This window comes from Protopterus annectens, chromosome 12.part0, assembly GCF_019279795.1.
Source record: "Protopterus annectens isolate FY-2018-M chromosome 12.part0, PAN1.0, whole genome shotgun sequence".
In the NCBI taxonomy this organism is placed as follows: Eukaryota; Metazoa; Chordata; order Ceratodontiformes; family Protopteridae; genus Protopterus; species Protopterus annectens.
Genome location: NC_056746.1, coordinates 646,904,951 through 646,931,392, shown reverse-complemented (window position 1 = coordinate 646,931,392; position 26,442 = coordinate 646,904,951). Strand labels below are relative to the sequence as shown.

Genomic DNA, 26,442 nt, shown 5'->3' with positions numbered 1-26,442 from the left:
CAGGGGCACCTCTTTGGGCAAATCAGATACCTGAGCAAATGAGTCTCTAAACCTGCCTGCCATGACTCTTGCATTTATTTAAAGCTGCTTTGTCTCTTGACTGATGACATGAATGCAGTTATGAAAAGATTGTTACCCTTTCATTCTACAAGACAAAGAATCTCATAGAAAACCGGCACGGATTTTATCTGGGAAGGCATTCTTCAGATTTTTCACTTTTTTTCCTTTCTTTATTCTTGTTAGTCATGGCTGACAACTGCTCAGTATGTTAATTTCACTTCTCAGTATATCAAAGAACTGTTTCATGAAGAAACTTAAATATGATGCATTTAAGCATTTACATTTATACTTGTAAGTTACTGAAAAAGAGAATCTTGACATTTTAACAAGTCATTGCATACTGTGAATCATTGACTAACACTGCACTTCTCTGCATGGTATAATACACCCCCAAAAGTACACAAAATAACCTACAATGAGAAAACCTACATTAGGGGAAAAAAAAATATGTTTAGTATTTGTATCCACGATAAGTGGGTTTCAACTGCAATTTTTAATACTGCAATGCTACTTTGTTTAGTCTGTTTGCTAATGACTCTTTCTCTTTTTCCATATGTGCTGTAACTTTTGTGTCTGTGAAGAATGGGTATCCGAAGTTGGTTCTTTGTCTTACCCTTTATACTTGGCCTTGGCTTGCACATTACCTGCTCATTAAGAATATGTGCCTTCAATATAAAAACATTTGGGGATGCAAAAATGTCGAATGAAACTATTGCTGACATCATTGTGAACGTAAGTACTTTCATACTCTCGTTATCCATAGCATTTTTTTCAGTATTATTCTTTTCAAACATTTCAGACATTTTGGAAGGAAGATCACACAGGTAAACAGCTTATCTGCAGCTGTGTCCTTTGGGGAAATAAAAGAAGAGGGAATTTCATGTAGATGCAAATGGAGTAATTCACAATGACACAGGTCAGAATATAACAGAAAAGCAATGCAACAATGGTCCAGTATTCTACATCATCTAACAAAAAGACTGGAACACAGACATGATGTAATACCTTTTATGGGACCAACACAGATTTGGCTGGCATGAGCCTTCATCAGGACTTATTATGTTACTGATGTTAAATGCAGTGCTAAACATTCCACTTGTGCCTAGAAAGGTAAGTGCATCATTTATTTCAAATTGGCTGAAAAAGAGATCTTGAAAATGCTTTTGTGAAACAAATGCAGCTCAAAACAACACCGTTTTCTCTCTCTGTCTCTCTCACTCACTCTCTCGCGCTCTCCCTTTTCTCACTTTCTCTCATTTAGCTAAACCTTAGCCAGTATAGTGTATTAAATGCATACAATATCCATACATTCTAACCTCAGATTCTATTCTCTTGGTAGTCCCTGCCTTTCTCATCATTGTGAACAGGATAGTATTGCTAATTCATATTTTCTGTTAACCAAAACCTCAATTTTACTCAGATTGCTTGTTTAGACAGACTTAAAAACTTACAAATTATAACTTTTTTTCTTTCTGAAAATTTAACTAATCTCTTTTGTTTTCAGATTTATTGTCAGAGCAATTTCTAAAAATGATATCTTCTCTGCTAAATGAACACTGACTCTAATGTAACGTCAAACTTTGATTTTTATAGAATGTCGTGACCCTGTTTTACAGTTTCAGTCTCTCTCTCTCTCTCTCTCTGACACACACATCTCAGAGGTATAGTATGAGCTGCATTTGTTTCACACTAGCATTTTAAATATTACTTTCTTTCTTAGCCAATGGGAAATAAAAAATATACTTGTCTGGCAGTTGGATTAAAGGATTGAGGAGCTGTTAAAATACCATTTCATGTAAGTCCAGATGTGCAAGGTTTGATTCCTTCAGCCTCCATTGTCTAAGTGTGTGACTCTGAGTAAGTCACTTAACCAGATCCCACTCCCGGGCTGAGTGTGACAGAGGTCAATGACAATCAGTGCTCTACCCCAGAAAACAAATAAATAAATGCTTCCCTTTCTAGGCAGAAGTGGATATTTAAGCACTGCCTTTAACATCAGGAACTTAATAACTCCTGATGAAGGCTTCATGCCAGCTCAACAGCTCAAGTAATTGCAAAACCTATGTTGGTCCAATAAAAGGTATTACATCGCATCTGTGTTCTAGTGCCTTTGTGTTTTCTGTTAGTGGACCAACATGGCATTTGTTTCTTTTTCTTTCTTTTTTTTTTCACAGCACATACGTATTTATGCTTTACAGGACAGTGATGTCATCATAGCACAGACCACTGCTGATAAGTAAATGGAGCGGTCTAGAAACAGCAAAGATGAAGTGAAGATAGAAATCAGATGCTACAGAAAATCATAGATGTGAAAGGACAAAAAGGAGAGATAATAATTTAATATAGAGAGTTCAGTTTAATGGTGCAATTACAGACAGGTGCATAGTCTTCTGAAGACAATCTAATCTGAAGTTAAAAGAAAGTTAAATAGATGTAAGAATATAAAAGGCAGCACCAGACCGTAGGAAAGGTATAACTCTATTTGTGGCAACAGGTTTCTATTACAGAAAACAAAGCAAGAGTGCTGAATACAGAAATCAATAGGAAATTTATGGTGCTCTGAAAAATGCAATGCTACAAGAGTGCTACAGTGTGTCCTTCCTGGATGGATATCAGTATGGTGCCAAAAATGGGTATGTTATTTCTTCAGAAAATGGTATTAGTTTACATCAATACATCATGGTAGATAGTAGATAATGTATCACTTCCCTATAGTGGAGAAGGAAGGGATTGTAAGGGCACAAGGGCCCAGTTAATTAAACTAGACTACTTCCATCATGGGTAGTTATATGAATTATACACACAGCTGTGCTATAGTGAATTGCTGTTATGCAATGATATTATTAAAAAGGAAATAGTTTACATTTTTAAATAATTCAGTTACATAACTCACACACTTTGGTGTTCATGTCCATGCGCTGACGGGAGTTAAGAGAAGGTAACACAAGAATGTGTTACACCTGACTATAAATGTAGCCATACTGTCAAAGGACACTGCAAAGCTGCATTCTTAGTTGGGACATAACAATTCAGTTGCCTACAGCTAATTAAGCCATTGGATGGAGGGGTACTTTGAAGATTAAGCAGAGTAACAGTATGTGTTCAGTACTTCATGCACGGCACTGCTACCCCAGTGCCTCATGTCCAACGCTAGGTCTGTCAGTCTCACTCGGCAATACTAAATTTACTCTGATATTGCCTGGGGCTGGTGCAGATTTAAGGGCATCCTGGGGGGGTGTCAGTCATCTATCATCTGCCAGGATATTTTTTGTTCATGACCTACCCCATTACACCTTAACCAGAACCATGGTTATGCCAGAGGTCTGGCTGTGCAATAAGGACATGCAGCATATAGCCCCACCTGTGCAGCAGTTCAGCCATTTCCCCACCCTTCCCCCTCTTTGGAACATGCATCCCTAGCTGTACAATGCCTCCAGTCTCCACCAGGATCATTCGAGGAGGTGCCCACATTACTGCTCTCCCCTTCCAAGATACTAACACCTATCCCTTCCTGCTGCTCCATCACTCCATCAGATGCCCAAGCCACTAATCGAACCTGGGTTACCTGGGCTGTAGTCAGGGCTTTATGTGTCTATGCCACCAGAGGGGCTAATGTGAATTTTACAAATGCAGAAATTGTTTTTAATTTAAATATCATTTCACACTTGTTTGCCATGTAGCAGTGGCATAAGATTATGGACTTGTGCTAATTGGTTCATAGGTTCATAGGATGTTATCCAAGAAGAAAGCTAGTGCTTAGCCTAATCCCAGTGCTTCCAAATATCAACAAATACAAAGTAAGAAAATCACTGGGAACTGCTGCTGTACGAACACAATAAATATTTATTAAAACACTGAGAGTAAAAAACAACAAAGTGAGCGCTTTCGGGCTAAACCCTTCATCAGACAAAAGTGCTCTTACAAACATCTCATGTTTAGCCCGAAAGCGCTCACTTTGTTGTTTTTTACTCTCAGTGTTTTAATAAATATTTATTGTGTTCGTACAGCAGCAGTTCCCAGTGATTTTCTTACTTTGTATTTGTTCATAGGATGTTACTAAGCTATTGGCCCGGAGGCTCTTATATGCCTGGCCAAGAATTTTACCCATGTTCCCACAAAGTCAGCACCTGTTTCCCCTATCCAGCAGGGACACAGCTAGGATCCCAGGGGTGTATTTTCTGTTTCGCATCCAGTTGTCCAGGATCCTCTTAAAGAGGGCTAGTGAGGTACTCTGCTTGACATGGAGAGGGAGTCTTTTCCACAGATGGAGGAGTCTTTGGGACACAAATCTATCCTGCCAACAAGTTCTATTAATGTCACAAACCAGGTTGAGGCCTTGCATGCGGGTTGCATGAGTGGATTTTGACTTACAGATATGTAGCAACTCCATCAAGGCTGGGTATGAGGCGGCCTTGTATGCCAGACACAGGTCACCTCTGAGCAATCTGTATGGGACTGAGTAGAGGGACAGGGATTTTAGCCTATCTGTATAGGATAGGTGGTTGAGACACTGGATTTTCCTGGTCAGAAACCTCTGTGGTCTCTCCAGCTGCTGTATATGCTTGGCAAGGTACATGCTGAAGGCGGCATTGTACTTGATAATGGGTCTGATAAGGGAGGAGTACAGGGATGTTATGACCTCCTTGTTCCTGGATGAAATATTCTTACTTATGAGGCAGGCCACGTAGAAAGCCTTCCATAAAATGTAGCAAAGTGGTGGTCAAAAGTCAGGTTGCTATCAACCTGGGTCCCAAAGTCACTCACAAATGAGTGTGCTTAGTACATTGTTATCAATGTGATAATTAGTGGGAATGGCATTTTCCCCAAAGGTGATAATGATGCATTTCTTAGCATTCAGTTTGAGCCATGCTTCTGGCACCAGTTATTAGTTTGGGTAAGGCCCTCTTGGAGGATGTTCACATCACTAGGGGAATTTAAGACAGCGCCCAGCTTGCAGTCATCTATAGACTTGGTCAGCCACAGACCACTGGTTTTGGCTTGCACCTCAGAAAAGTATATCCCAAACAATAGAGGCCCCAAGGCCAATCCTTTGGGTACGCTGCTCATTATGGGTTTACTACTAGAGGTGGTTTCCCCTATTTTGACTGAGTGGGTTCTATCAGTGAGCCAGTTAGCTACCCATCTGGTAACATATAGATTGATGCCTAGTTGGGACAGTTTATCAATATTCCCAAGTGAGGAATAATGTCAAAGATTTTGGCTAGGTCAAGGTAGGTGGTGTGCACCGTCTTCCCCTCGTCCATGGCTTTAGTGACTGTTTTGAAGAAGTTAACCAAGTTTAACAGGTATGATCTCCCTTTTACAAAACAAAATTGTGTGGAGTGAAGCATTTGGAGGTTGCCAATGCTCTTGTTTATAAGGCCAATGATAATGCATTCCATGTTCTTGCAGATCAGGCTAGTTAGGCTGATGGGACCCTTCAGCTTTGTTTAGAGGGATGACAGTGGCTGTCCTCCATTTGGCTGAGATGAAGCCGGAGCTCAGGCTTTGATTGGATAGGGTGCCTAATGGTGGTGAGAGCTCATGCCTGAGTTCATGTAGGATGCAGCCAGGGATGTTATCGGGTTCCATGGAGGCTGTATTTTTTGCCTTTGAGAGGGCATTAAAAACCCTGGTAATGAGGGGAGGGGGCAGGTGCTGGGGATGTCCTGGTTTACTGATGGGGGGACAGAGGGGTGAAGTTTTCACTAAACCTGTCTGCCAGTAGGTTAGCCATATTTATGGTGTTTGTGTATGTCATGTCCTTGACCACCAGTTCAGAGCAGATTTGGGTGTTACCTTTGATATTGTGGAAGTATGTGAAGAAGGCCTTGTGATAGTCCTTAGCGGATGTGGCCAATTTGGACTCAAAGTTAGCCTTAGACAATTTCACCAGTGACCTTATTTGTTTGTTCAGAGAAAGGAGAGATTGTTTTCAACTTGGCACCTGCTCCTTTTTGGTCCGGGACAGCAATTTTTTTCCCTTTTATTATAGAGTTTGTTATTGCTGCTGTCCACCAGACAAGTTTACTCTTCCTTGAGGAAGGACAACAAATGTCAATAAATAAATAAAAATAAATAAAAATAAAGATGATTTGGTCCTGTCAGGTATTGCTGAGTCCATGCAGCTATGTAGGTGCTCATATCGTTTTTTGGTGTAGATTTGGACATTAGCGCTAGTTCCAACTGAAGGGACAGTGGCTGTAAAACTGCTTATACCTGCTCTCAGGAGGTTGTAGTCAGCTTTAGAAAAGTTTTTTTGTTTGACACTGGTGGAGGGGGGGGGGTCAGGTGAAATGCCGACTTCAAAAGTGATCATTTTATGGTCGGATCTTACCAAGGAGGATAACGCTGTAGGGGTGCTACAGTGGCTACTCATGTTGGTTAGTACCAGGTCCAGGATATTTTCACTTCTTGTGAGGGTGTCGACCAGCTGATCCAAGGCATTAAGTTGAGGAATCCCTGGGTGTTTGTGTTTGGGCTAGAACAGGTCTTCCACTCTATGGTTCAGTAGTTAAAGTCACATAGGATCAGGGTAGAGGGTTGAATCTTGAGGGATTCAAGTAAGTCCAGATATTTGGAGTAGGCATCTTGAGTCATGGTTGAGGGTCTGTAGCTAGCTATGATTTGAATAGGTGTTTTGTCAACAGTTAACTGCACCTGGAGTGTCTCCTGTGTGTCGTACTGTTTAATCAGCCTGGAGGTGTGTATGTCTTTGTTAAATATTGAAACTCCACCTCCTTTGACTTTGTAGCCCTCCATTTGGCATCTGAAAGTATGGTAGGATGAGTAACCTGGTAAGGCTGGGGTGCTTTCTGCAGCCTTGAACCAGGTTTCAGTGACTGCACAAGTGCCAGCATCTTCCAGGGTTAGGAATGCTTGCAAAGAGTGCAGTTTCATGTTAAGACTCCTAGTATTTAGCAACATGACCTTTAAATTTTGTTTAGAAGAATTTTTCACATTGGTAATTTTGTACTCATGACTTTGTCCTAAAAAGGCACTATGGGGGAGGCAATGTCCTTTGCCAGAAGCCTGAAGCCCAGGGGAGACAGATGAAGGCCATCTCTGGCAAAGCATCATGGTCTGTCAATCATATCCTCCCAGGTATTGGATCCCCTTGGAATGATACCAGAAAACTAAGCCAATTGTTAAAGTTAATTATTTTCTGTTTGTATTGAGGTATCATTCTGGGTGATGATAGGATGCTGCTTAGAGCTAGGGACATACCTGGCTGGGGCACATATTCAGCGAGCTTAATCATGTCTCTTTTCATATAAGTATGTCTCAAGTCATTCACACCAACATGGACTATCACACCAACATGGACTATGACAGAGTCATAACAGTAACTGTTGTTGAAAGACTCAAGTGCGTGCGTGATATGGTGGATTCTAGCACCTGACAAGTAACATATACTGTGACTTTCTCTTTGTCTAGCCTGGTGAGAGACACATCTGTGTGTCTTACGATAGAGTCTCCTATGACTAGTATGTTGGGTTTGTGGCTGCACCTTAGAGGCTGTAAGACACAGGCATGTGTACAATGTGTGGTGCTTGGTGCTGTGGGTTGTGATGTGCATGTCTGTTTTTGCCTTGGAGGTCTCTTTTGTTTAGGTATGTTTTTGTTGAGTACCTCCGCATGTGTGGGAGTGTGTTGTATAGGTGTGGGTGGTGTTAGATGTGTGGTGTTTGTAGTGTTTCTGCAGACAACCTTCTCAGTGCCAGATGTACTGGCTTGTGATTGAGACAGTAAGGATCTATGTTGTTAATGTAATTGCATCTGTCCCATATTGTGTTTCTAGGTGGTAGTAGTAGAAGGTTGTCCGTGTACATGAGGCAGTTGCTACACTGTCTCACGATGCCCATATCAACCAGACTAGCTGGAGAAACCACAGGAAATTGTCCATTCATGGTTGTCAGAATGTGTGGAAGAGAGGTCAGGGATAGTAGAGTGGGTACTATCTGAGGAGAATACCTATAGGTGTGAGTAAGGGTGGATAAAAATCAATACAGTAGCTGCAAGGGAGGACTTCTTATACAGCAATGCTGGTAAGGGGAAAATGCAGCCGAGATACCTTGTAAAGGATTAGAACAGTGCAGTGGCGGTGCGCAACATGCAAGCAAGTATAAACCCATGCAAACGCAAGGTTTAAATGCCACAAAAATGAAAGTAAAATAGAAACACTGGAATCGACCAATCAACCCTTGTCTCTGAGCTCTTAGCTAAACACTCTATGCCAGACCAGTTCCAACCAATTCACTTACTCCCACTAAGTGCAGGTAGGCCCCAGACAACACAAGATGGCGTAGTAGGAAACATGGGAAACTCGGGAATCACACAAACAGATCTGGATACAGCAAAACCTGTAACCAGACTATGGTAAAGATATTTAAACTCTGTTTAGGACAATTTAACACAGGAGAACAGATACATACTTAAATATAACAGCAGAACAATTCACACTCAGTTAATTAAACAGTTTAACAGTAAAATAGTGAAAAAAAAAACAGTGCAGATGTAATGCAAGTAAATAAAACAGCACAGTTAACCAAATACAAGTGCAGTATAAGTCAGGATAAATTGAAAAATGGTACTTAGTTTTATAGATTCTGTCAGCAGCTTTGAAATCAGCACAAGGTATTTGCAGAATGGTCATCACCTTGTAGCTCGACTCAGTGATATTTTTGTCTAGTTTTGTGACAAGGGCTTACTGGGATATAGTTGATTTCATCTGCCAACTAAAGTGCAGTGGGGTGCAATGGGAAGTACAAATGTTCCCATTTCATAGCATGAACTGCAGTGCCTTGAGATAATTAGGGATGAAATGCTGACACAGCATTGTGAAAAGGTGTGTATATTATTGTGACTTGTCTTTGTCCATGTGTGTTTGTGGGCATGTGCACATATCTGCATGTGAGTACATGTGTGTGTGTGTGTGTGTGTGTGTGTGTGTGTGTGTGTGTGTGTGTGTGTGTGTGTGTGTGTCTGTGTGTGCGCGTGTGTGTGTGTGTGCGCGTGTGTACACAGATACACATATATATAGGGAACAGTCTATTTAGACAGCAGCATGATGGAATAAAATGTTTCAAACAGATTTAGCAAAACTCTAAATGAAAGTATAGTGTGTCCAAAGACTTTTGTTTAGCATTGAATGTCATGTCATACCTTGTAACTACCACATAATATGAGGTACCAACTTGCTGTTCCAAGAATGTCTTTATAAAGTGCATATTAATTATAATTGTAGATGCCTAGTAGTTCATCAGCACTATATATTAATACAATTGATTTCCAATGTATTTTGCATTTCAAGTCTTGCATCTAAAAATATGCCACATATTTTGTCCACTTGTCATAAAATGACCTTTGTTGTAGAACCTTTGTATAACAGCACTGTATGTACTGCGTAGGTGTACTCAAACTCACTGCATGCGTTGTAACACAATACCAATTGTGCAACTTGAAACTGAAGACAATCTCATTTGGGCTAGGTGAAAGTGAAGAAGTAATGTTTCTTTGTTTCTTTTTTTTCACCTCTCTCCTTGCAGTCTTACACTACGTATGATTATGATCAGGGGAATGGGGTAGTATTCTCAAGGAGTTGTAACCTTATGGTACTGGAAGCATCTCGATATATTGAAACACTACCCCCTACTCATGAAATATGAACATTCTCATTTCCTTTAACAGTAGAGCTACTTTGGCACTTTCATCTTTATCACCAATAATACTAAGACTGATAAGAATTAGCTCAGTACCTAAAACTTCCAAGGGGATCTCTTAGACCCCACCTTTTCAGTAAGGTTTGTGCATATCAGGATAGCTCTCACAAAGAGGAGCACTAAACATAAAACAACTCTCTCCTTACTCTTGCAAACCATCACTACAAAGCTGTTTGAGAGGCCTGAGGTGGAGAAGAAGAGAGAAGATGGTGATAGAGATTGAAACTGCTAATACAGATCTATCATTATGTTAAGTATGCAACCTTCACAGGTTTATAGATTCACAGGTATATACTAGTCTAATGGTCACCAAGGCCTTTATAAGCCTAGCCACGCAACCCAACCCAATTGTGTCTCCATGTACATGGAACATGGGCATCTGTTTGGAGGGGTATGTTAGTTAAGAGGTTGCTAAAGCTTTAGTGGGGTGGTATATTACTTGGGGAATATTTACTGAAGGCCTCTATCTGTCAGACATAAGACCCAGACCAGGGACGAACTTTCAATTTCCTATCCAATGTTCAAGGTTACATTTGAATACGGTCTGGGATAGGGATGCTCTGAGACACATATCAGTCTCACCAGAATGTTATTTTTATGTATAAGCAAAGTTTAAATCCTTGGATCTGTTTTTTCTGGTTTTATTCATTTTGCGGGTCTATCAGGGCTGCATCTGAGGATGTATGTAGGAGTCTAAATAGAGAGATAGACCGGTAAGGAGATCTGTACAGCACAGTGTGTTAACACCATAGATTCTTTTGGTGAGGAACCTCTGTGGCCGTTCCAACTGTTGCATATGCCTGTTCAGGTGCATGCCGAATGGGGCATTGCACTCAATGATGGGTCTGATAAGGGCTGAGTTAAGTTGTACAATAACTTCCTGGGACATGGATGACATGCTCTTACTTATAAGTTGGGTGACATAGAATGATTTTCTTACTGCCTTAACTACGTGTTGGTCAAAGGCCAGAATACTGTCCACATATGTTCCCAGACGCCTAACAACTGGGACAACTTTTAGGGGTGTCTTATGGATGGAGTAATTAACCTGGGTGGACTTTTTCCCAAAAGGCAGAATAATGCATTGCTTGGTATTGAGTTTTAATCTGTGGCTTTGGCACCTGTCATTAGTCTGTGTTAGACTCCCTTGCAGAATGTTAACCCCCCTTCAACAAAAAGCCACACTGGTAGAATCCTAACCTTAACTTGGTCATGGGGGAATCTATGATAGCTCCCAGTTTGCAGTAATCTGCTAACTTGGTGAGCCAATGGCCCTTGGCATTATCCTTGTCCTCCAAGAAGTAGATACCAAACAGGACCAGACCCAGCAATGAGCCCTGAGGTACTCGTCTGGTGACTTATGTCTTGGTGGAGGTGGCCTCATCAATTATGACTTCTTGGGTCCTATCTGTGAGCCAGCTGGAAATCCATAGAGTTTTTTAGGGATTTATGCCTAGTTCGGTGATTTTCTCAAAAATACCTTAGTGAGATATTGTATTGAGTGCCTTAGCCAGGTCTAGGTCTGCTGTATGTACTGCTTACCCCTCATCCTTTACCTGGGTGACCCTGTCAAAGAAGTCTGCCTGGTTAAGTAGGCATAACCTTCCTTTGACAAAACTAAACTCTAAACTAGACTGGTATTTGTCCAGTGTCTGTAGGTTTCTAATGTCTTTGTTGATCATTTCCATGATAATTCATTCCATGGCTTTGCATATTAGACTAGTCCGACTAATGGGTCTGTATTTTCCAGGATCAGTTGATGGACCACCTTTTTGAAGAGGGCAGTCATTGCAGTCCTCCATTCATATGACATGTAGTCTATTTTGCAGCTGTGGTTAAAAAGTGACTCAAGTGGTCCTGATAGATCATGTTTCAAGCTATTTAGGAGGCAAATAGAGATATAGTCTGGGCCCAGGTCTGTGTTTTTGGCCTTAGTGAGTGGCACCATGACTGCTCCTTGCTAATAGCTAGGGATTATGCTAGTAGGGTTTTCCCGGGGGTCAAAGGGAGAGTGGGGGCTGACGTTAGAGCTGAATTATTCAGCCAGCAGATTTGCTGTGTCACTCTGCTTGGTGAAGGTGCCACACTGCTGTGTGTTACCTTTAAGGTTCTGGACATAGCTGTAGAAGGCCTTTTTGTTGTCTTTAGCCCAATAGGGTATGTTGACCTCAATAGCTGGCCTTGTTAAATTTAATTTTTCCTCTTAGTTTCTTGTTTAATTAGTGAGCTTACTTCTGGCAGGTACAGCAGCCTCTATGGAGCCATTTACGTGGTTGTACAGGGATTCTGTGAACAATTCCACATAGTTTGCTCTGAACTCAGGGTATAGAGGGGCAGTGAATTTTGGCAAACTGTTGCTTAAGAGGATGTAGTTTGCTTTAGAATAGTACCTAACTTTTACAGGTTTTGTTGAGTTTTCCATGTTTATTTTCATTGTAAAGGGGACAGCCTTGTGATATAACTTCACCAGTGCAGATGTGACACTGGTGAGGGAGGAAGGGGGGCTGCAGTCTCTCATATTGGTGAGTACCAGGTTCAGTATGTTTGAACCTCTGGGTGGAGTGTGCACTATCTAATCAAGGGTATTTGTGTTAATAAAGTCCTAGAAACATTGTCCCTGCAAGCTGGAGGCAGTAAATATTTCCCAGTCTACAGAGGGGCAATTGAAATCTCCCATGAATAGCGTATTTGGCTGGATTGTGAGTGTGTGCAGCAAGTCTATGTATGAGTTATAGGATCCTTGGGGCATAGGTGGTGACATATAGCTTGCTAGCATATGGCACAGGACTTTATCTATGGAGATTTGCATGTGAATGTACTCCAGGGCATCATCCTCTTTAACCAACCTAGAGGCATACTTGTTGCTAACGTAGATCAAAACACCTCCATCACTAGTCCCTGTCTGTGTGGCTGATGGACTAGATGTGTGGAAGGCCCTTTATGTGGCTTTAAACCATGTCTCATTAACAGCACAGAAGTCTGTATTCTACAGAGTGAGGAGAGCTTGTAGGGTGTGGAGTTTCCTGTTAGGCTCCTTTCACTAAGCAGTAACACTTTTAGGTTCTTTTGGGTTTTATTTTCTAAACTGAAACTTTGTAAATTTAGCACTGCCTAGAAAAGGCTCTAAGAAGGTGAATAAAGCTTTAGCCAATATCTGAAAATCCGGTGGGGTGGGGGGGGGGGGCAGGTGCCAACCACCCTTGGCAGAAATGTGGTCTGTTAACCATGCTCTCCTGTGCTGAAAAATATTGAATCCCCTTGGAATGACACCAGAAACTAAGCCAATTGTTACAATCAATATTTTTTTCACATACTGTTGCATAATCCTTGCTGAATGTAGAATGCTGCTCAATGCGAGACGCATACCCCTCTAAGACACATATTCAGAGAAATCCATAATGTTTCTCTCCATATAGTCCAGTGAGGTACATCTCAGGTCATTTACACCAACATGGGCTATGACAGAATGGGTTCCTATTACTTGATCGAATGTTTAGGTTAGCAAATACCTAAACAATTGATCTGGTAATAGCAAAAGCAAAAAATGCAAATGGACGATTTAACGCAGGGAAAGAATTCCCTTGGCCGTTATGTAGATTTTACCCCTTTCCCCACTGCAGAGTGATCTCGGAGTTGGTATAATTAGTTAGGGGGGTGTGTGGGTGGTGAAGCACCCCCCCCCACTTTATTTTGGTTTAATTTTTTTTTTTGCGGCTGAGGGAATTCATTCCCTACGTTAAATTGTCCATTCGCTGTTTTAATTTTTCGATACTACCAGGTCAGCGTTTAGGTATTCACTAACCTAAACCTTTGATTGGGTAATATAGATGCGACAGAATCACACTGGTACTTGGGGTGCATTGACTTGAGTGTGTGCGTAACCTGGTGAATCTTGGCTCCAGATAAGCAACTAACCATTAGCTTCTCCTTATGCAGTGTGGTGAGTAGGGCATCTGTGCATTGTGCAGTGGAGTCCCTATGACAAGAGTCATGGGTAAAGTGTTTGCTTGTCATATAGGCCTTGTTCTTGGGGGTCCATTGGGTGGTGACATATGTGTGGTGTTTGGTGCTGCTTTTGGTGTGTCCTTTAGAGATTGCTGAATATAAGTGTTGCTGTTTGTAGGGTTAGGAGGTCTTGGAGGTTTGGGAAGATTACTTTTTAGTGCCTCAGCATAAGACGGTCTATGTGTGTGGTGGACACTATGTGTGATGAATGTAGTGTCTGTGTTCTTGATAACCCTGTTTTAAAGTGAGATTTTTGCCTCCAAGGAAATTGTGTATGTACATCTCTCACATACACTGTTAATTTCTTTAAGGATTAAAAGTTTGTCTGTGTACATGAGACAACTGCTACATTGCCTCAGGATGCCAGTATCTACCAAGCTGTCTACGGAGACATTTGTATCTGAATATTTGTCTCCAGTTCATTTTCATCACCAACAGAACAGACTCCCAAACTTGAGCCTCTTGGCTGGTGCTCATGCAAGAATGCCCTGAATGATTGTTGCCCAAAAGAAAGACCTTGAACTGGATGGCACATTCAACTTATGCCTTCCAAAAGTGCTCAGTAATGCCCATGTAGCCACACAAATAATATTCATGGAAGTATTCCTAAAGAAGGCTTGTGAACTGGCCACTACTATAGTTTAATGGGCATTTGTAGATTCTGGAAAATGTTTGCCATATTCTTAATAACAAAATTTTATCCAACATGAAAGCCAAGCAGACAGGATTGTCTTGGATACTGAGGAACCCAGGTCTTGTTGACAAATGAAATAAAAATTGTGGGTCTTTTCTTATGGCTTTTGTTCCATCCAAATAAAATCTAAGTTGTCTATACACATCCCTGCAATAAAGTAGATATTGCCCATGGATAGGGTAGGTATGGAAAAAAGTAGATGGCCAATATTTATTTATTAACTTTGTTGACTAGATTAGTGGTCTGGTCCTCAGATCATCCAACTAAATTCCTGCTTTTATGTATATATTCTGTATATATTACTGTAATCAAACCAACTAAATTCCTGCTTTTATGCATATATTCTGCATATATTACTATAATCACTATGTGTAACACTGTTTCTACTTCTGTACCAATTAATGTTTAATTTTTTTCTTTATCTATGTTCTTGTTGGAGCTTTTCTCCCCGGGCCTCCACTGAAAATGGGCTCTTTTAGGCCTAGTGAACTTTCCCGGTAAATAAATGCAATAAATAAAATAAATAATTAAATCATTTTCAGCCATGACCTGGGCCAATTAGGCATTTATAATTTTCAGCAGATAGTTACAATTATGTGGCATTGTTTGATGTAACACATATGAAGAAGCAATATGCAACTGACATAAGTGCAATAAAGCAAATTAAAGATAACAGAGATAATTACAATTGCATAGTGCTGTATAACTCAGGCAGTCTAATATACATGTTTATAGAAACAAGAAATAATTGAGATTAGAGAAGGGAGCTTAAGCAATGCATGCTTGTCATGAGCAATTAGCATATGTATTTAGAAATTTAGTATTGGTCAAGGAAGAAAGGAAGATGTCGTGGATGAATGTAAACTGGGTATTGCTATTTGTTTCTCTACTGACTTACAAGTACTCCAGCATGGGTTAGACTAAGTTAACAACTGGTACAAAGACAAACGTCTTAAATTACATGTGAAAAAATGTAGTGTAGTATAGTTCATTTTAGTAAATGACAAATTTTCATGTCATACCACACAGGTGACATAACTCTTCAAAAATACACCGTCAAAAAGGGATCTAGGTACTTTTGCTGATAATTCCTTGTCTTTTGACCTCAGTTTTTCCATAGTAGCTAAGAATTCTTTGAGTCTGCCCCAACTAATTTCCAAATGCATGTCTGCTAAATCCAAAAAAGTCCTAATTTATACTTTACTCATTTCTTAGTAGACCCATTCTTAAATACAATGCCATTTTTGGCATGTATTTGCTGAAATATCATTCATCTTTTAAGAGCCCTCTGATCTTTCAAACTAAATGAATCAATGGCCTTAAGACCCTCACTTATCCAAACAGACTGGTGGCCCTCTCAAATCCCCATGGTGATCTGCGTTTAGCCTTTCAAGCCAAGAAAGACTTGGCATTCCTTAAATTTCTATTCCTTCACACAATAAACAGTTCTTCAAATACCCAGTTAAAAAATCTAAACCTTAAACAATAGAGTACAGAGTGTGAGAGATGTATCTACACCAAGAATCTTGAATCCATGCTTTCTGTCATTCAAACAGTAACACTGAAGAGGTTGTCAACTCACCCACCACTACATATGTACATAGTATATTACTCATATACATAGTATACATCAAACACAAAAATCTACATACACGGAGGTTCTCTAGAAAAACTGGGTTCATATTATAAGCTTGAAGGTCCTGTTCAGCAAATATGAAAAGAGTGACTCATATTTACTGAAACACGAATAAACTGAACGCTGTAAACCACGAAATTTAAAATCACGAATCGTCATACTCGGTCAACCCCATCACCCACGACATACTACCTACCCAAACAAAATAAATAAACCACATACATACACTATATCTATGCACTTACTTTAACCCGCACCCTAACCCTAAGGTCAGTAACTATCACACACTTACCCTATAGAGATATACCCAAACAAAATAAATAATCCACACTCATACACTTAACAAAACCTTACTTCTAACCCTACATTAAACCTTACATACATTACCTATCTATGCACTTACCTTAACCGGCACCCTAACCCTAAGGTCCGTAACTATCGCACACTTACCTTACAGAGCTATACTGCAGATGGGCCAACTATGACAAATCGACATTTCAAATTTCCCGGTTTTGAACATCCACTGTTTTCGTGGTTTGCACAATACGTGTCACTCTTTTCATATTCGCTGAACAGGACCTTCGAGCTTCTAATATGAACCCAAAAAACTTACCTAAACACCAGAGACCTCTAAAACACATGACTGCTACAACTAACAGAGTCCCCACAGCACCCACAACATATAGCAACACCAGTGTCTCACTCACCAAGCCTGTAAGGCAAAACACTCAAAAAACAAATTTTATTGTCATTGGAGACTCAATAGTGAGACACACAGATGTCCCACTCATCAGGCTGAACAAGGAGAAAGTCACGGTCAGCTGCCTGTCTGGTGCCAGGATTTGTCAGATCATGCATTCACTCAGGTCACTCAGCAACAAGTACCATTATGACTCTGTCATAGTTCATGTTGGTGTGAAAGACCTGAGCTGTACCTCACTGGTTGAGTTCTCTGAACATGTGTCCCAGGCAGGTATGTCCCTAGCTTTGAGCAGCATACTACCCTCACCTAGAATGATACCGCAGTAATAACAAAAAATGATTGATTTCAATAATTGGATTAGTTTTTGGTGTCATTCAAAGGAGATCCAGTACCTGTCAACATGGTTGACAAACATCACTGCTTTGCCAGAGACAGCTTGCACCTAGCACCTCTAGGCTTTTGGCTACTGGCAAAGGATCTTGTCTCCGCCATAATGCTTTTTTTAGGCAAGGTCTCGAAAACAACATTACCGACATGAAATTAGCCAACCAGAACAAAATAAAGGTCATGCTGCTAAATGCTAGGAACTGCAATCCCCGGAAGCATTTCTATCACTACAAGATGTAGATGTCTGTGCAGTCACAGAAACCTGGTTCAAAGCCTCAGAGAGTACCCTGGCCTTGCAAGGCTACAATGCCTTCTGCACCTTTAGACTGTGAAATGAATGTATGAAAACCAAAGGTGGTGTTTCTAACTATCTTAGAGATAAATTCACCTCCCATCTAGTTACACTGGAAAACTCCATGGAGTTACTCCAAGTCCAAGTCCAGGTTATGGTGGGTAAGACTCCCCCCCATTCAAGTCATAGCCAGTTATAGTTCCCCCTCTATGAGTCATAACACTCAAGAAGCCTACTTGACCAAACTGGAGACAATCCAAATTTTACCAAACACTCTGTTACAAGGGATTTCAATTATCCCGCCATCAACTGGGAAATCTACTCTAGGCCCAACTCGCTAGTGCAAACTTTCCTTGACTTTGTTAATTCAAATGCCCTGGAACAAATTGTTTATACCCTGACAAGAGGAACAAACACTCTAGATCTGGTCCTTACTAGCATGTCAAACAGATGTACTGCTGCAACTGTTGGACACTCATTAGTTAAATCGGACCACAGAACAGTCACCTTCAAGCTGGCACTAACACCAGAACTCACAAAGGGTGAAGTCAGACGAAAAAACTTCACCAAGCCAAACTATACTCTCCTAGGTGAAGGTACAAATGCATTCCAAGCCCTACCCCAAGCTGGAAGTGGTAACCAAGCTGAAGCTTACACTAAAGCCCTGTACAATCACTTGCATAAGTGTATAAACTCAGCTGTACCAGAAATAATCAAAGCTAAAGCCCCAAGTAAAAACAAGCTGCCATGGTGGACATCCAACATCAACAAACTTTATATTAAATGCAAAACGTTACTGTCCAAGAAAACAAAGATAAGCCCCCAGCAATGGAAAAGCACTCTCCTCAGACTCAACAGGCAGATAAGACAACTTGTCAAATCCTGTAAGGGCTCCTTTGACAGAAACTTAGCAAGTACAGCCAAGGATAACCATAAGGCCTTTTACAGCTAGATACATAGCCTAAAAGGTAGGACTCAACCATGTGCAGAACTAGTGACCAATGATATCACACACACACTGATCCCACAGAGATAGCAAACCTGCTAGTAGAGAGGTTTGGCAAAGAATTCACTTCCTTATCCTCTCCTAACTTATCACAAACATTTCCCCCAAACTTCCCCCACCCTACATATCTGAACAGCAGGTCCTCAAAGCCTTGTCCAAGACAAAAAACACAGCCTCTATGGGACCAGGCAACATCCCAGGCTGTCTTCTAAACAGGCTAAAACATAAACCAGCATCACCATTAAGTACCCTTTTCAATCATAGCCTAACTGCAGGCTTTGTTCCTGTGGAATGGAAAACAGCAACAGTTATTCCCCTCCACAAAGGTGGCCTAGAAACAGTCCCATAACCCTGAACAGACTCATCTGTAAGGCCATGGAACGTATTATTATGCACCTCATAAATAAAGACATAGGTGACCTCCAAACCCTTGATCCTACCCAATTTGGCTTCATTAAGGGCAGATTCTGCCTGTTAAATCTGGCGGACTTCTTTGAAAATGTGACCAGGGCTATTAACGAGGGCAAATCTGTGCACACAGCATACCTTGACATGGCAAAGACATTCAACACAATCCCACATTCAGGCATTACCAATAAACTTAGCAAACTGAATATAAACCCCTTCATTGTAAGATGGGTTGCCAACTGGCTCACAGACCGGGCACACTCTATCAAAGTGGGTGATTCCACATCAACCATCAGACCTGTTACCAGAGGGGTGCCACAAGGGTCAGTGATGGGCCCTCTACTGTTTGGTATATACTTCTCAGAAGTTCAGGTCAAAACTAAGGGGTTCTGGCTGATCAAGTTTACAGATGACTGCAAACCAGATGCAATCATTGAATCCCTAAATTATGTCAGTATTCTCCAGGAGAGTCTCATACAGACCAATGACTGGTGTATTAGTCATGGTCTCAAACTGAATGCAAGGAAATGCATCATCATTCCCTTCAGCACAAACATTGTGTCTTCACACTATCAAATCAACAACAATACCCCAAGTACCCACAAAGTGGCAAGAGACCTGGGATCGCAACTTGATTACAACCTTAACTTTAACCACCATGTGTCTGCTGTAGTAAGGAAGGCTTTCTATGTAGCACACTTGATTAGTAAAGGCATCACCTCGAAAGCAAAAGAGGTTATAACCCCTCTATACTCGGCACTAATCTGGCCCATAATTGAGAATAACACCCCATTTTGCATGTACCATACAAAGCATCTGCAGCAATTAGAGAAACCTCAAATGTTTCTAAAATAGAAGATCAAGGGGCTCCAGCATGTGCCTTACACAGAGCAACTAAGTCCCTGTCACTATACTCTGGGTTGTATAGACTTCTTAGGGGAGACTTATGCCTGGCCTACAGAGCAATCCAAAACCCAAACCTAATGAGCTTGCTGCATATCCGTAAATCAAACGGGACTAGGGCTACCCATTCCAGGGACCTAAATATGTCCTGTGACTTAAATAGGACATGCTGCAGGGACAGGTTTATCTCCCAGTGACTGCCATGTGTTTGGAATAGGCTACCAATTAATGTGAAACAGAGCATTTCTATGACACTGATCAAGAGGAACCTGGACTTGTGGATGAGGCACCATAAGTACTTACTGGGGATAGGGCCCACAACCCTCCTGGACATGGGTAGTCATCACTAAATGCAATCCTGGGTATTGACTAACATTTGCATGGTATTACATTGGGATGAAACAGCTAGGCTTAAAATGACCTCCGGATCGATAGTCTAGTAATCTCCTATGATCCTATAAATAAGACACTCTTGCACTATAGATTCATATCCCAACTTGTCTCCCACCTCTGGAGCCATCTTTCATTAAATGTCAAGCAGAGTAGTATCCATGCCATCTTCAAGGTAAACTTAGATAATTGGATGTGCAGCCTCAAATTCTCTCTCGTCCTGTCCTGTGCTACTCTTCATGAGGCTGGAGAGGACCTCATATGGTTTATGAGCTAGGCCAGGCTTGTAGTATAGACTGATTGCCTAGTACTTACCTATGACTATATGAACTCATAGGATAAACGTTGTGCTAAAGGGTTTGCTTGTGTACTCAATGTTATTCTTGACTGAGAGCTAACATTTGAGTACCATATCAGAATGATTGTAATCACAGCCATCCAATAGCTAGGTCTTCTCTAACATTTTAAAAAAAATGTGTTGGAATAAGCACATGTCACTGCAGATCACATGGAAATACAAACATGGACATTACAAATTTTACAAATGATAAACAATATCAAAGATAGAGAGGAAAAACAACAATAATGAATCTAGGTAATTGTAGTCCAGTATAGAGTAAGTGTGACAATGCTGGAAACCTCATTGAAAGCAAACACAGTAAGGACTTAACTATAACAGAGGCTGTATATCATGTGAGTAAAAAGCAGAGTGATGTCTTAACTGTAAAAGTACATTAATTGTGTAATGGGTGCCTGCAAGTTGAGATACTTTTATTGTTTCATTCAAGCATTACACATTGAAGTAGTCTCACAGTTACCTGAACACCAAATAAGAAGATTTTTAGTACACATTTAAAAATATGAGTTCTAGTGGTGCATTATGAACATAAATCAAAACCTATTCCATATTTCCCTAACATAAACAGAAAAACTGGCCTCACCAAAGTGATTTTTGGATTCTGGGCTAGATAGCAAATTTTTAACAGCAAACCTGAACTTAAACTGTGGTTAGTAGCAATGAAGTATGTCCATCAATGATGGTCACTTATGGAGTACAAGACTTTATGTGCAAATTTTTCAGATGAATAAAGGAGAGCTGATGGCTGAACTTCAACCACTTTAAACTATGAAGTGAAGTCCAGTGATGGTTTTTGGATGATAACCATCAGCAAATCCAGCAATTGTATTAAAGCCCTGTTGCAGTTTCTTGTAAATTGCAGTATGCAGATTGGTAAGGACATAGTCAGAGCAAAAAGAGAAGGGTTTAATATATGGATACAGTACAGAATCTGGTATTTGAGAAAAAAATCAGAAATCAGGCTCTTATTTGAAAAAAAAAACAAAGATTTAGCTTTTCTGAAGTTAGGCTGAAGACTACAATGTATTTGAATTGTACTATAAATTTTCTATAAATAAGAGTCTGTCAAAGAAATAGGATTAGCGGCAAACATCGTAGTAGTATTGTGCATATTTTCTGCTTGATATGACCAACATGTACAACCATATTATTATTGTTGTTATTATTATTTTGATTATTATTATTATTATTTATTGACCTGCTGGTCCTTATTTCAGGCTCCTCCCCTGCCAGCTCCCTTAGTACCCCTTGGATGCCCAAACCCTTGCATTCCCCTTTCTTTCTGGGAGAGCTCATACACATAGAGATTCCCTATTCTTGATGTGCTGGTTGGAATCACCAGGCTTTGAAAGTAGGACAGGGTCAAGTGACGAACCATTGCACTGCAGCCTGCAGGGTTTTCTTAAACCCTACCCCCTCCCCCAGAATGCTACCAATGTAGAGGCTAGGCGAGCAATGAGGTGTGGACTATAAGGATGTGTTTACCCTAGGCGTAGAGCAGGTGTGCCTCCTAACCATTCTGCATGTCCCAGCCCAGTGACTGTTCCAAGCCCTGGTCTTCACCGTAGTGTTGATGAATGTTCCTGTCCATATCAGCATGCTGCTTTCTCAAAGGATGGTCATACATATGCTCCCTGGCAGCTCCATCAGTTGTCTGATCCACTAGATGGGCTGTAGTCAGGAATCCCGCTATGTCATGTGATCTGTCAACAATGTTTAACATTACTGTTGATAAAAGCTGAGAAGAGGAGTGTTTCAAAGACTGTACCCAGTGAAATATCAAAAGTCACCAGTAGTATGGAAGAGATTCTTCTGCCTTATTTGACAGACTGAAATATACCTACCAGATAGCGAACACATCATCTGGTTGTGCTTAAGGTGTGACAAAAAGAAGCAATATGATCAAGAAGAAGACCAGAATTAATAGCATCAAATGCTACTGATCAACCAACAAAATCAGTCCCCACAAACTTAGTGTTAAGTCTAAACATACCTGACAGTATAAGATAGTGCAGCACTGGTTTCATGGCCACGCCTGAAGCCACAGTTGCATTAGAGATAATGTTATTAATCAGTATATGGAAGGGGGTTGCAGAAGGGTACAGGAAGGTGGTTACTTAAGTCATCAGAAAATTATTTTCTTCATGGCAGAATTATAGGTTTTAGACACTATTCTTTCTTAACATAACAGCTAAAGAGAAGTGAAACTGAATAGGCTATGACTTTAGTCAAAGCTTTTAGAAATTTGGGATGAATCTTTTCTTCAGACGCTTACCCATGCTTCAAATGGCACAACAAGTGGTATACTAATTGAGGTGATATTTCTTTATTTTTTTTCTCTAAAGGTAAAAAATGTGAAATGATGAGAAGAGAGGTTATTAGTTGAATACTGAATTCTTACATTTCCACAGAAATATTATATAGTCTGAAATCTTGAATTTGTGATGTTAACTTGAGAATTTCAGTTGATGAGTTTCAGTGGCAACATGACATAATTTGAGACAAATTAAATGCACATAAACTGAACAGATGCCTGCTGGGGTCCTTCTAGCTGATATTACGGCCATGCATTGTCCAGAGTAACAGGAGGGGAAACAGGTACACATATTACAACATAAACGTGGAACATTGTGTGCATGTTTTTGGTTTTATATTGTGTGAATTGATCTCCTTTACTTTGTGGTCATGCAGCCTTGCAGTTAGGATGCATATGCATTTATTGGAAGAGCACTTATCCACCTGGACCTTTTTCTATTCTGTCATGCCCAGAAAATAAACTGAATGTACCTGCAAGGGAGATAACTCCTGAATATAGGTGTTTAGAGACTTGATTCAATCACTAATTCTCCAGTATTAGACATGCAGCTTCCCTGGATATGTGAGGCATGCTAGATATTACTTGCGGCATCTTAAACTAATGAAAGGTGTCATCAAATGACATGTAAAAACACATTCTTTACATTTTATCTAAGCCATGTAATGCAGTTCATGAAAAAAATTGTGAATGTTTGACTAAAGTAGACAGTAAAATAATTTGTGATGTCTGTTTCACAGCTGATATAATTTTATTTCTTTTGTGTTTGCTTCTAGATTGTAACCATGTATGATATTGCCCTGATTCAAGAAGTCAGAGACAAAGACTTGAGTGCTGTCAATCTGTTACTTTCAAAAATTAACAGGTACTGATTTAATGCTACAGTTTACAGTCATACTGTCTCCCAGCACTGCACTATTACCTGTTACTTCCCCTGGTATCATACTCCCTTACAGGCGTTATGCCATATTATCAACACCAGACATCCAAATGATACAGTAAAAAAAAGGATGAGCTGTTTTCTTTTTCCTGAGGTGGACTGACTTTAGAGTTGATCAAAATAAGCAGGGATGCAGGAAGTGCAACCCTGTACATCAAGGTGGGGGTTGCCATCAACAAAAATCTTATTACTTTAGCCATTATTTCTTAACCAAGTGCAGAAATCATCTTCAGTTTTCAGCCAATCAGCCACAGTCCTCCTAATATAGTGCTAAATAACCAAGCTGTGTGTTTCACTGCTGCAGACTCCTCTGTGTTACCTTTCCACACTAACCTGCCTGCATGCACTGTTTTTATTTGATAAGGATTACCAGTGCAGTATCTATTATTTATTTATATTTTTATTTATTTATTGACATTTGTTAACCAGGTTAGTCCAACTGAGCCAGGGGCCCATTTTCAGTGGAGACCCGAGGAGAAAAGCTCCAGAAATAATACAAGTAATTATGATATTTGCAAAATATTAAAGTAGGTTTAATAACTATTAAGTGTTTAAGTGTTTGAGTAGCTATGGTAACTAAGACGAAAAAAAATCAGAAGATAAACACCACTCCTTGCAATGATAAACCACTGAAGTTTTTTAATGTGAGTGCTTTCGTCCACCTATAATGAAGGAACTTCATCAGACACATGTTAAAATACTAAACAGTTTAAATAGTCAAGAACAATCAATGACATCATAACATATAAAATATAAAATATAAACCTTTAAACTGTATACATTCATTCATAAATCATATATGTATGTAAAACATAATTGTGTTTGACATGATTAGTAAAAGTTTTTTATCTCAATAAAGATTTTAATTTCAGGACACATTTTAGTGAGCAACAGTCATTAAGCCCTGGATAAGCAAATGCATTTGTTTTTAATTGCCATAGTAGCTCCCTCTCTTCAAGTTTTAAAGCCTAAGGCCCCCCCAGGGTCAACATCTAGCTTTTCAATAACCATAAAATGAAAAAAATGGTCACCAAATTCCAAGATGTGCTTTGTCAGTGCATTATTTTTATCCTGTCTCATCATGCTATAATGATGTTCATAAATTCTTTGTTTTAATGGCCTTTCCGATTTCCCTATATAGAATACGGGGCATAGTTTACACCTAGCTAAATAAACAACGCCCTTGGTATTGCAGTCATATTTTCCTGTCAGGGTATAGTTTGTTTTCCCTATAGAGAAATAGGAGGCTACTAGGATGTGTTTACAATGAGGGCATCTGCCACACTTTCTCATGCCCTTATTGGGAACATAAGGTTGAATGTTCCTATTCAATAAATCTTTCAGATTAGACCCCTTCTAAAAGTGACTTTAGGCTCTAAGCCCAACTTGTCTCTCAGATTCACATCTTCCTCAATAAAGGTCCAATTTTTTTTATCAAAATGGCCCTTAATTCTCTAGCATCATTCGAAAATACTGTGGTGAAACTAGTACTAAAATGTGATTTAACACTCATTGCTATAGAACTTCCAGTAGAAACCAATTGTTGTTCGGGCCTATCTACCCCTTTATGTAAAATTGGTTGGAAGTGGCCTATATGCCTTTTTCTCCCCACCTCCATTATGATCTCATCCAACAAAAAAGTTGGATAACCTCTATTTAAGAACATCTTTTTTAGATTCGTACACTCCACCTCAAAATCTGAATCAAGTGTAATCATTTTTGTCGCCCAGACTACCTGCCCCTTTACAACAGCTCTCTTGATTGAAGTCTGGTCTTATACAGATGAAAGCGTTAAACGAATAAACTTTTTTCTGGCAGCAAGGTTGTCTTCATTCCTGGCGGTTTGTAATACATTTGTTTGTTTGGACTTATTAGTTATTACTGCAAATTAGTTATTTACTTTGTGATGTCAGTGTTACATTCAAATTTGACCACTGTAGCCATTACAAGATTATATTACAGTATTTTCTCAGCAGTACTCACAAATTTGTACTATACCTCTGTACTGCAGTCTAGCAATGCACTACACTCCTACTACAACCTACTGCACTAAACCACTAGGCCACAAATATCTAAAAACAATGAAGTAAGATTTACAGTAAAGGCAGTATTAGCACTAATACTGCTATATTATTTTCCCAATGACTGTAATAGATTAACTGGCTCACAGATTAGTACTAGGCTAACTGCCCTTGTAAGCCATTTTAAGCTTAGTTAGTTATCCCATATGAGGATCAAACCCTGCCCTATGGGTCTATAAGTTAAACACCTTAACCATTACACTAACCTAAATCCTCTTCTGCACTTCATTCTACCTTTGTAGTCCTAGCTTTTAAGTTGTTATCAAATATCAATTAACTAATTAAAAGTATAGAAAAGCATGAAAGACGTAACTATTTGCAAATGGAAAAATGAATAAAGAAGATAAAAAATAACAAGTGTATATATATATATATATATATATATATATATATATATATATATATATATATGTATGGGTCCCTGTCAGATGGACGAAAGTGCACTTCAACAAAGACCACATCGCCGAGACGACTCCGCTAACAGGACGAATCCCCAACAACGGTAAGTCAATGTATTACGGAACGGGATACAGTCCCGTTTCT

At 39.9% G+C, this 26,442-nt stretch overlaps 1 protein-coding gene across 1 annotated transcript in view; it reads left to right on the top strand.

Moving 5' to 3' along the window:
• The first annotated feature begins 642 nt into the window (after positions 1-642).
• The window catches only part of LOC122816206 (deoxyribonuclease-1-like), a 181,999-nt gene continuing 156,199 nt past the window's right edge, over positions 643-26,442 (top strand). The window contains exons 1-2 of the mRNA XM_044088954.1: positions 643-792; positions 23,655-23,743. Of these exons, the coding sequence (XP_043944889.1) occupies positions 643-792; positions 23,655-23,743 (239 nt within the window). The remainder of the gene's footprint in view (positions 793-23,654; positions 23,744-26,442) is intronic.